Raw genomic sequence first — 12,695 nt, 5'->3', positions numbered from 1 at the left:
TCGATCTGTGGCCAGGATCATGACAATCTACGGTCGTTATCAACAGAACGGCCTGACAGCTTCTAAAGTCAGGCTTGTTCTGCTGTGATCCCTCTTCAATGCTGTCGCTAAAGACAGCATTGAATAGGGCCCCGCCGTTATTTCTCCAGTTGGGAATAGCGGCAGGGGATTGCATACCCCGCATAGAATCTGAATGAGAAATACAAAGATCTACCGAAGGACTGTAACCTATTTTTCTCATAACATACAAATTCTATAGTCTTTTATGTTCTATGTTATTTGCAGAAGTCAACCGAGTACCAAAGGTATCGTTATATCCGTCGCTCCCCGGTGCAGGAAACTGACCACAGCTTTCATGTGGGGCTTCAGCTCTGCTCAAGTGGGCGCCACAAATTCAATAAACTGGTTTGGATTCATCATTCTTGTCATATTACTTACAAGTAAGTTTGAGGGAAATTAATGAAGGGATATGTTGGTTTAAAATTGGTTTGCTTATAATAGGCCATACCCGCAATCTGTAATGTCAACATAATGACCAAATCCGCATAAAATCCATGGTTACTGTGATATCGTATGATATTGAAACAAATTAAGTACAGTGCATAGTGTTTGAAGTAAAACCATCTTCAGATTTTACCATGCAATGGTAAATACACTAAACCTTCTAAAAATGAAGAGTTAATTTTGCCTATAGCAACCAATCAGATCCTCTCTGTTATTTCTCTATTGCATCCTAGAGAAATGATAGACAGTCTGATTGGTTGCTATGGGCAACATCACCTCTTTTCATTTTTAGAAGCTTTACTAAACGTACACCTTACTGTCAGCTCAGTGGCACACCACAGACCTTGATTAGTTATTTAAACTACTATTCAATTGCATTTCTTGTCTATAGTGGACATTATTTGGAAGGATTTCACACTACATTAATTTCTTGCAGATCAACTGGAGAGACGGCGGTCACAGCGTTTGACATTGATAAAATGTACACACCGCTGTTCTTTGCTCGTGTGAAGAGTTTCACTGCTGTATCGGAGAAACCTCTTTAAGTTGGAAGGTCTTCTCTTCATTCTTGCATGGTTTATTCCGATTGAAACACAGCATTGCAGCATGCTGCATATACTTCTGTGTACCCCCTGCTGAAAACAGTGGGTGCTTTCTATTTTTCTTTTGGGTCATATAGGGACAAACTTCATTTTCTAAACTTGAAATTTTGCCTCTAAATACGTGTGTTTTGCAAGATGTTTTGAGAATACATACTGTTTGCCCTGCTGATTTATTTTGTATGTTATTTTATTCCGCACAATCACTTAAAACAGTGGTTCCCAAACTTTCTGAATCATGGCACCCTACAGTATCAGAATTTTTTTCACGGCACCCCTAGGCCAAAAGTTTTTTACTGAGAATTTCAGAAAAAAATATTAAGGTAAATAAGTTGCGATTTAATTGTATCCCTAGGTCCAGTTATATGGTGAGGAACAGGATTCACTTCTGTTTACCCAAATATTTAATTATTGGAAGCCACACACACTGATTTTGCCTATTTCATTGACTATAAATAATTTGAATTGGTTCTGGACCACCAACCTGAGGCACCCCAGGGAGCCTAGCTGCACCGTTTGGGAACCACTGACTTAACACAAAGGTTAACAAACCAAGTATTATTTCTAAGCCATCTTTCAAAATCCTGGGCCTTTTTATAGGAAAGCATCCAGTTGGTAAACAATGCACACACTCATTTGGTTGTAATCATCCTCCCAACGCAGTATTGCACTTGACTGGAAAATAATACGTTGGTTGGGCATTGCGTTGGTAGGATGCGGTCACAAATGAAGCCTCTTCACCCTTTTGCAAGGCCAGAGTAAAAAAAAATAATACACTTATAGGTCACCAAAGCATTCAGGGGTAGATGTATGAAGCAGTGATAAGAGTGGAGAATTGTGCCATGACAACCAATCAATTTGTCAAAAGAAATGTATAATTTTATATGTAGCAGCTGATTAGTTGCTAATGCATACTTCTTCACTGGCTCACTTCTTCATACATCTACCCCTCAGTTATATTGGAATACTTTTGGGGCAGTTGCTTACTGAAAAAGTGAGGTTTTACTAACAGTACTGCAAAGGAAGAACTGGATTGCTACCTAGAAATGTTTATTTACAAAAATCAGTCAGCATTATATATCATTCTGCATATACTGCAAATTAATTTCTTTAGGTAAAAATATATAATAGAAAGAGATTTTTTATAAGCTTAAATAGATGTTTAAGGGATTTAAAACATGGTGATGGTAATTAACTATTGCTATTGCAATATATACATATATATTATGCTGTTTAAATTGTGTGCAATATTTCCAAGGTTTGTAAACCATCGGGCAAAAGGAACATTGGTTTGTAACCTAGCAGGAACTAGGCAGCCATTTTGCAATGGAATAATTTCTACAAAGCCCTTGTTATTTCTCTCCCCTCTCCTAACCTCTGTTTTTTATTTTCCTGATGAAAGTAAATCTTATTTTTTTAAAGGGAAAGTAAGATCTGAGCACCTTAACTTCTTTAAGTCCTCAAGGGCTGGTTTGGAAACACACCTGATTTTCTGGATTTTCTTTTTAATTATTTGTCACTTTTAGTGTTGCTTTCTGTGTTTTTGGGTGTCCGACTACTTCAACTGGTTTCAGAACTTGCTCATTTATTGCGGCTCTTTACACAGGAGCATGTATTAATTTGAAATGTACAAGATGGAGACAAGTGCATTTTCTGATGTAGATTTGTAATCGTAATAAAATAAAATCTCCCTTTTGGAAAAAATATTTTGCATATTTCAAAAGCATAACCATCACTGGGCATCTCACTCAGGGTTACAGTATAGTAGACTTCCAGGGGACATTTTTGTCTTTAAAAAGCTCAGATGTTTATCCATGAATTTCCCACACCTCTATATATTTGCTAAAGGTGTCAGATCACACGCTTGTTGGGGTTTTTACACTTTTATTGTGATTTATTGAACACTTCTTGTACCCATTTTTGAGTGAAGTGATCTGGCGCTCTTGTGACACATCATCAGAATTTTGGACTGCGAATTGATTTGGCTATGAGGTAATCCGCAAATCATGCCTTGTTCAGAACAGGTTTGAGAACCACCTGCTTTGGCGTATCTAGTCTGATGTATATATTGTTGTCATTAATGTGTAATGATCACACACCTTCCAGTTGTTACTATGCAAAGGGTACAGTGCTGGTTCCCCTGTAAACTAACATTGCTCAGTGTCATGTTTTTTACAACACATAAGTCACCAGGATACGTTGCCTTTCTATTCAGCACAACAAACCATATTGTATAATGTGACAGGGAAATATTTGACCACACAAGGAAGTAAAAGTCTTTGTTATGCTCTTCTTTGTAAGATAGATTTGACAACTTTTTTGACATGTTTTTGGCAAAGATCATCTTGTATAATGATTTTAAAAAAAGCAGATGGCACAAACCTATACATTTTGTTTAATGGCTTACTGTGTACTGCTGTGTTTGTTATCTAGACTTGAAATAGATTCCTTCTAATTATATAATGAAGGAGGAAAGCGCTAATTTCTAAGGCTTGTGCTTTATGCAACTTGCCTGTTGTTGTTTTTATTTTATTTTTTGGCGCATGTTTTAGAAATGAATATTCTTATTTCCTTGGCGCAGGGTCCTGATGACATATCCAGCCTCTTGAGTACTACTGAACAGGCCCAGTTTAGAGTATGCAGTAGGTCTCCTTGAATGAAGCCGCTGACTTTGTTGATGTGCATGTGCTTGGATAGTATGAATCCTTTTGGCATTGAGCACTTGCAGCTTTTCATTACTGTTATAAACTGTGGGGCCCATATGACTTCTGTAAATAGCAATGTTCTACCCAGGATACATTTTACTGGCACATCATCCTGCTCCAGAGGATGGCCAGAATTACTTTACTTCTGTGACTGGCCCAGCAAAACGGATCCCTCCCCATCTTTGAGAGAGGGTGTCAACGACTTAAGGCTTGCAACATTTTCTGGTGAGAACATTGCAATGCCCGAACTAAATACCAAAATACATTAAAAACTGCAATGAAATAAGAGTATCAAATTGAATTGCACATATAAAATACAGTGCGATTTTATAAATAGTGATTTGATACATCTAGTGTGTGTGTCTTAATGTATTAAGAGCTCATGTCAGATGTGTAACGTTGATGAATTATTTTGCGATGTATAGACCGCTACGGTACATCTCCTCAGCAAGAAAAAAAATGATTGTATTTGTGCACACCTGTAATTGTCAATCGTTTTAAGTGATTTTTTTAATAAGGAAATGGACCTGTAATTCATGGCGATTGGAGGGGTCCGGTGATATGACCATGAAGCCTGTAGGATTGTCCTGGTAAATTGTTCTGAATATAATGAGAACTTCTCAGCTGGCATGTGCATCAGGCGTGTGTTGTAACCAGGATCAGGTCATCTGTCTGTTAAAATTGTGCTAAATCTGTCAGTTCTACAATAAACGTCCTTCAAAACATGTCTCCAATTTATTTTATATGCAAAACATTACTAGAGTCTCTCTCATTTTAAGAACAGGGTGTGGTATAGCTCAGAGACCATATATACGTTGGCAGCTGAAGGTCAACATCAGCAACAGGTTGACATGATAAAGGTTGACGTGAGTTTTTCATGTTTTTTTCCATGTCTACACCTGGACCTCAAATTGGTAAACCATCCAATTGCTAAACTTGTATGCTTCAGGCCAGGTGTCTCTCTCATCTACCGTTGAGCTTGGCACACTTGATCCTTCCTAATCAAAGTCAACGTGGATGGTAAAGAATGGTAAAAAATTCTTAAAAACTCTTCTTCTTTTGTCAACGTTTTGCTTGTGTGAACCTTTTGCAATATTGACCTTGAAATTGTCGGTCAACCATCGGGATACATTAAGAACTTTATTAGGTACTCTTTACCTAGCACGGCGCCAGTGATTAGCATCGCGGTCATCGGGGGTAAAAAATCGCGGCCATCGCATGCACTAAAAAAAACGGGTGCGACGCGATGCCCGCGATTTCCCATAGGGATCAATGTTAAAAGTGTCAATGGACGCGATTTTTGTGTTCAATGCCTCAATGCCCGCGATTTGTCCATAGGAAACAATGTTAAATGGGCCACAGAGCCCTAATAGTCCCCCTGAACTCTGAAATGGCCCCCACAATTGTTAACGCCACCCCACGATCAACGTGAACCCGAAGCGTGGCGAGCGCAGTGGTACGCGTCCTCCGACATTTTCATACCCCCACTATCCACGTCGGTGTGGAGTTGAGAAAAGAATAGTGTGGCGAGCGCAGCGAGCCCCGCGGACACCTGTGAAGCCCGCGTTTACCTGTGAAGGTATCCGCGTCCCCTCGCGGGGCTCGCCACGCTTCGGGCTCGGTGGCTCGCTGCGCTCGCCACACTATTCTATTCTCAACTCCACACCGACGTGGATAGTGGGGGTATGAAAAGGTCGGAGGATGCGTACCGCCGCCCCTCGCGGGCTCGCTGCGCTCGCCACGCTTCGGGTTCACGTTGATCGTGGGGTGGCGTTAACAATTGTGGGGGCCATTTCAGAGTTCAGGGGGACTATTTGGGCTCTGTGGCCCATTTAACATTGTTTCCTATGGAAAAATCGCGGGCATTGAGGCATTGAACACTAAAATCGCGTCCATTGACACTTTTAACATTGTTCCCTATGGGAAATCGCGGCCATCGCGTCGCACCCGTTTTTTAGTGCATGCGATGGCCGCGATGGGCGCCGTGCTAGGTAAAGAGTACCCTTTATTAAATTTTTACCATTCAGCCAGGTAACACACTATGCCATATATCACTACTGCTTAACCCAGTGGTTCCCAAACTGTGTGCTGTAGCACCCTGGGCATGTTGTCCAGGACCACTGAAAATTATTTTTGGTAAGTGTAACAGACCAAACCAGTGCTTGTGGCTTCCAGTCATAACATATGTGGACAAATAGAAGCAAAGCCTTTCCATCACCAAGTAACTGAACCTGAGGATGACATGTAAACACAATTGGCTTAATTTAATTAAAACATTCTCAATAAGAACTTTTGGCCTAGGGATGTCATCAAATAAAAATTCTAATACTCTAGGGTGCTGTGATTCAAATCCACTTGGAGAAAATGGGGGGTCTCCAAATTGGGAGACCAGTATAGAGGGAATATCCTCAAATCGTTCCAAGAATTGAGTTCTGATTTCTCTATACCTAACGCCTCCCTCTATAGGTCTCCAATTGAGACATTCCCTCACTACACAGTTCAGAGAAGACTCTCTGATGCTCGCTGACTCCCAAGTGAAGGGGCCTGCTGGTGGGTACAACATGCCATCATTTGGTGTCTACCCTTTGCTCCAATATTCAGTTATAAGCCCATACTACCAATTACTTAAGACTCAGTGGGAATTGGACCTGGGTCCCATTATGGATGATACATGGGAATTAGCCCTTGCCATTCCCCGCATTAGTTCTTTGGGCCAAATGCACTAAGCCAGGGGTAGCCAACTCCAGTCCAACAGTTCACGTTTTCCAGCTCACCTCGCAGGTACACAGGTGCACTCATTACTGACTGACACATTTTAAAAGATCCACAGCTGGAGCTAATTATTTCACTTGTGATTCTGTGAGGAGACATGGGAAACGCTAAGTGTTGGTAGCTCTCGAGGGCTGGAGTTGGCTCTCCCTGCACTATGCTTTAAAAGTGATAAAATGGAGAGTGATAAACAACCATCCAATAAGCTCCTGCCTGACATTTTTCAAACACAGTCTGTGACATGGCAGGTAGGATCTGATTGGTTGGTTGTTTGTCACTCCATTTTATCACGTTTGAAGCTTAGTGCATCTAGCCCTTTGACTGTTAGATTTCAACAGATCAAATACTTTATAATCCACAGAATATATTACATGCCGGATAAATTGCATTGAATGGGAGGCATTTCTGTCTCAATGTGACCCAAATGTGGAACCCAGGAGGGCTCTTTCTGGTACCTAATATGGGCATGTCCCCATATAGCATGGGTCTTCAACCTGTGGCCCTCCAGATGTTGTAAAACTACATGTTCCAACATGCATTGCCACATTTTTTCCTATAAGTGCATGCCACAAAACCTCAGGGCATGCTGGGACATGTAGTTCCACAACATCTGGAGGGCCACAGGTTGAAGACCTGTGCCATATAGCATCCTTTTGGTCAGGTATTATAGACATTATAGCTAATACCGGCATTAAAAAAGATGTTTTGTCACCCATGGTTTGTCATTTAGCTACCATAAATGAGGACATTTTGCATGCACCGACTAGACAATATTTAGTTGATCTCTGCACCTTGGCCAAGGTGTGTATTGCCAGGACTTGGCTAACTAAAAATTTCACGACTGGATATCGTGTCACGACTGTAACAATCCCCCATGAGATATTTACGTATATGGCCAGGAAATCAAAATCTAAATACTAGGCAGTGTGGTCCAGTGGCGTAACTATAAAATTTGTTCCCCCAAGCCAAAAAATTTTCCTGCGCATTTCAAAAAAGTATGTGCGGCCTCGCTTAAAGGGTTAATGCCTATTAACAATAGGTCACCCATCGTAATGTCCCTTAAACATTATGCCATACATCGCAATGACCATTACACAATATGTGACACACCGTAATGCCCATTAAACATTATGCCACACACCACAATGCCCATTACACAATATGCCAGACACCACAATGCCCATTATGCAATATACCACATAAGGGATGCTTATCTACATGCTCATTTCTAAGGGTTGCATACTTCATGCCAGGGGTTGTACGCTTGATGTCAGGGTGGATTACCCCTCCGTAACTGGAAAGAAAAGAAATGTCCTTGATAAGGTGCACCTTAAGAAAATGCAATAAAATTTAACTTTTATTCATATATCATTTAAAAGGCTGCGAAAATTTTAAAAACATTTGACATACAACATAAATGGGGTTAACACAGTTTAAATCTAAGGTGGCAGGCAGACACTGCTGTTCAAATGATAAGTTTTATTTATATTTAATGCATGTATGTCCTTTGCAATATGGTGTGGACCTCCTTATATTGGTAAGTCCGCACTCAGATTGTACAGTGTGTAGACACCCAAATGCGGTGCAACGAACGCAGGTCCACTGGACTTTCTGCGGAATTGCCACACGCTCAAATCGGGTGTACCGTAATAGGAGTGGGTAAATACCTCTAGTGACTCCTACTAGAAATCTATAGCCCTGTGGCTAGTGTCGACACTTGGCCCGTCGACTAAATCCTTATATAAATGTCAATAAAGGTAAGTGTTGGAGACTCGCGCTAAATGGAAGTATAATGCATCTCTCTATAAGTCATTCCAAATAATCCTCATGAGTTATATCTGGATACCCTCTTGATACACATAAATTGTGAGGGAATGAGTTACCAGAGGGGATTATTACTCAGCACAGGTACCACACCCATACACTGCGCTTATTGCGCTAATATGGTCCCTAGTAGTTTAACCTGGATACCCCTTCATGTGCTGTAGCTGTGGGGAAATAAATAACCAGGGGGCATCAGATGCGCTTTGTAAATAAATTGCGCTGATCTGGCCCTTACTAGTATAGCCTGGATACCCCTAAATACATACAGCTGTGGGGGAACAAATTACCAGAAGATGTCAGATGCGCTTTTATAAATGAGTTGCGCTCTTGTCCTCACTATAATAAACTGGATATCCCTAGATGTAGACAGATTATGGGGTAATGAATAACCAGGGGGGACCAGTGCTGAGGTGTATAATATAAACACTCTCAGACTGTTGTGGTAACGCTGGAACCTATGGCTCAGGGTGCACAGAGAGAGATATTGGGAGAAGATAGACACTCTCCCAATGTGGTTGTCGCGCAAGGCACACGGGCACAAGTCTCAATCACAGCTCAGGACCGGAAACATATAGTAGGACATACACATAAATCAAAATGCATTAGTATGAAAAATAATAAACAGCTGTCTGCCTGCGCACCGCTAGCTTAGCGGTGCGCAGGCAGACAGCTGTTTATTATTTTTCATACTAATGCATTTTGATTTATGTGTATGTCCTACTATATGTTTCCGGTCCTGAGCTGTGATTGAGACTTGTGCCCGTGTGCCTTGCGCGACAACCACATTGGGAGAGTGTCTATCTTCTCCCAATATCTCTCTCTGTGCACCCTGAGCCATAGGTTCCAGCGTTACCACAACAGTCTGAGAGTGTTTATATTATACACCTCAGCACTGGTCCCCCCTGGTTATTCATTACCCCATAATCTGTCTACATCTAGGGATATCCAGTTTATTATAGTGAGGACCAGAGCGCAACTCATTTATAAAAGCGCATCTGACATCTTCTGGTAATTTGTTCCCCCACAGCTGTATGTATTTAGGGGTATCCAGGCTATACTAGTAAGGGCCAGATCAGCGCAATTTATTTACAAAGCGCATCTGATGCCCCCTGGTTATTTATTTCCCCACAGCTACAGCACATGAAGGGGTATCCAGGTTAAACTACTAGGGACCATATTAGCGCAATAAGCGCAGTGTATGGGTGTGGTACCTGTGCTGAGTAATAATCCCCTCTGGTAACTCATTCCCTCACAATTTATGTGTATCAAGAGGGTATCCAGATATAACTCATGAGGATTATTTGGAATGACTTATAGAGAGATGCATTATACTTCCATTTAGCGCGAGTCTCCAACACTTACCTTTATTGACATTTATATAAGGATTTAGTCGACGGGCCAAGTGTCGACACTAGCCACAGGGCTATAGATTTCTAGTAGGAGTCACTAGAGGTATTTACCCACTCCTATTACGGTACACCCGATTTGAGCGTGTGGCAATTCCGCAGAAAGTCCAGTGGACCTGCGTTCGTTGCACCGCATTTGGGTGTCTACACACTGTACAATCTGAGTGCGGACTTACCAATATAAGGAGGTCCACACCATATTGCAAAGGACATACATGCATTAAATATAAATAAAACTTATCATTTGAACAGCAGTGTCTGCCTGCCACCTTAGTTTTAAACTGTGTTAACCCCATTTATGTTGTATGTCAAATGTTTTTTAAATTTTCGCAGCCTTTTAAATGATATATGAATAAAAGTTAAATTTTATTGCATTTTCTTAAGGTGCACCTTATCAAGGACATTTCTTTTCTTTCCAGTTACTGTTCTAAAATCTATGTCCATAGGTAGCACACCCCTGTCTCATAAATGAACTATTGACTACACACCTTAGGGGTCCTATTGTTCTTCATTTTCTGTCTTGTGCGACTGACAACCCAAACCCTCTTCTCTCTATGGATTACCCCTCCCCCTCACTGCGACTGTGAAAGAGCCAGGCAGTGCAGTGCACAACCCACCTGGCAGGTCAGTAGCGATTTCAAAACTTGTGCAGGCTCCCGAGCCAATGAGAGCTCACGATATGACAGCCAATCCGGAGCCACTACTGCAGCTCTTGATTGGCTCTTGACTGCACCAGCACGTGTTTTGAAATAGCTGTGGACCTGCCAGCTGGGTTGCCCACCGCTCTGCCGGGCCAAGCGCACCACTTTGCTCCAGGGCTATACTGGGTGGAACGCACACAAAAAAGCAGCACTGGGCAGAACACTGTACACCAATTGGAATGTAATTGTGTCTGATTTTTAATGGTCACTAGCAAGTGTAATTTGAGAGTGTGATCCAGCTACAGCAGAAACCACTTTACAGTCGTCTTACCTCCTGTCCGCTCATGCGTGTGGCCTGAGGTCGATGACCAGGGTTGTAAATCAATTACTGAGGAACAGGACCACCATAGCTATCTGAAGATCCCTGCCACCGACCTGTACAGACTGACAACTGGCCTGCCACATTGCTATGAGGAGGGTTGGAGGAAGCAAGCAGTTCGCAGAGGAGGAGAATAGAGAGAGCAGAGCTGGGGATGTGTGCACAGCCTGGAGTGTTCTGTGTTTTCTGCGTGCTGTAGTTCGTCTGAATCAGCGTGCGAGCAGCACACGCCGCACAGTGCACTCACCTACAGAGCTTGTTTCTGCTATTCCCTGCAGCCTGCGTGCTCAGCCACTCACTGAGCCGCAGGCTGCTATATGAAATACGATTGGAGAGCGAGCCATCGCTCTGCTGTCCTCTACTTCTATATGGCTCTGGCGGCTGTCAATCTCTGCAGGGATCCCGAGCAGAGTGCTCAGCGCAGCGCAATGACACTGCCTGTCCCTGACAGGTGCTGGCGCCCACCACAGACCCCACTGGCGCTGCTCCTCCAAGCAGCGGCGGGGGCTGCCACATGGTGGCTACGCCACTGGTGTGGTCAAAGCGGCAAGACTTCCCTTACACGCTAACCGGTATCTAGCTGTCTATGCTTAATAAGAGACTTATACAGGGCCGGTGCAAGGCACCAGAGCGCCCCAGGCGAGTCGGGGTGGGGGCGCCCCGGTGCCGGGGGGGGGGGTGGTACTTGTGTAAAAAAATTGCCCCGGCGTCCCTGCAGTGCTGGGGCGGTCAGGGGTGTCCGTGCCGTAGGGGTACCTGCGGCGCCGTCATGTGTATAAAGCTGGCTGCGGCCGACGGGGTCCCTGTAGTGAATAGCAAATAACTAGCGCTTCCGGCGCCGCCGCGCGCATAGCGCTAGTTATTTGCTATTCACTACAGGGACCCCGCCGGCCGCAGCCAGCTTTATACACATGACGGCGCCGCAGGTACCCCTACGGCACGGACACCCCTGACCGCCCCAGCACTGCAGGGACGCCGGGGCAGCAATTTTTTTACACAGTTCGCTGGGGGTAAGGGGCGAACTGCCGCCCTCCAGGTGCCGGCGCCCTAGGCAAATGCCTAGAGCTGCCTAGTGGTGGCGCCGGCCCTGGACTTATAGCCCACGGCCGGCCACCACCCGCCACAGTTACATGCCCATATATACTCCACATCAGGGCTGGGCAACACCGGCCCTCCAGATGTTGATGAACTACACATCCCAGCATGCCTTGCATCAGTTTCAGCATGGCCACATAGCAAAACTAATGCAAAGCATCCTGTGATGTGTAGTTCATTAACATCTGGAGGGCCGGTGTTGCCCAGCCCTGCTCCACATGGTGTTATCTGTCTTTATTTCTATGTACATGTAATTTGCCACGACTGCATTGACGATTATAAACAGAAATAACGAGTCAAGCCCTACTGACTTTAATCTAATTTGCTTGTTTTATTTAATGTTTGTCCTTTTCCTTTTATTGTTTTCATTGTTATTAATTGTAATATGTATGTTATGAAAATAATTGCATTTAAAAAAAAAAAACGTTTGGCGGCCCTTTTGTTCTCCTGTGCACCATTCCCTCTTTACTTCTGGATCCCCGGTTATAGCGGTTATGCAGACATCTTCCTGTCACACTTGCAAAATAGCATTCTGTCTGCTTAAAAAAAAAAAGCCAGAATCTTCAAAGATGTGTAAAATAATAGAAAAACAAGTGGTAAATATGCTTATGTAACAACAACTGATTGTGGTTTATTTAAAGACCTGCAGATAGACACTGACCACAGCTACAGAAATTGTTTTAACCATCGGTATCAGTATTTTAATCAAATGGTAAGAAAATAAGTGATTGCTCCACACTTTACAGTTTTGGCATGATATAGCAGAAAGTCAT

At 43.0% G+C, this 12,695-nt stretch overlaps 1 protein-coding gene across 2 annotated transcripts in view; it reads left to right on the top strand.

Moving 5' to 3' along the window:
* FBXO9 (F-box protein 9) overlaps positions 1–4,533 on the top strand; it is a 57,246-nt gene extending 52,713 nt beyond the window's left edge. For both annotated transcript variants that reach the window (XM_083177337.1, XM_083177336.1), the window contains exons 12-13: positions 286–440; positions 941–4,533. In XM_083177337.1, the coding sequence (XP_083033463.1) occupies positions 286–440; positions 941–1,049 (264 nt within the window). In that variant the 3' untranslated portion in view covers positions 1,050–4,533. The remainder of the gene's footprint in view (positions 1–285; positions 441–940) is intronic.
* Positions 4,534–12,695: the final 8,162 nt, after the last annotated feature.

The sequence above is a fragment of the Crinia signifera genome, chromosome 3 (assembly GCF_055691185.1).
Source record: "Crinia signifera chromosome 3, ASM5569118v1, whole genome shotgun sequence".
Taxonomy (NCBI): domain Eukaryota; kingdom Metazoa; phylum Chordata; class Amphibia; order Anura; family Myobatrachidae; genus Crinia; species Crinia signifera.
This window is presented reverse-complemented; position numbering and strand designations above follow the sequence as displayed.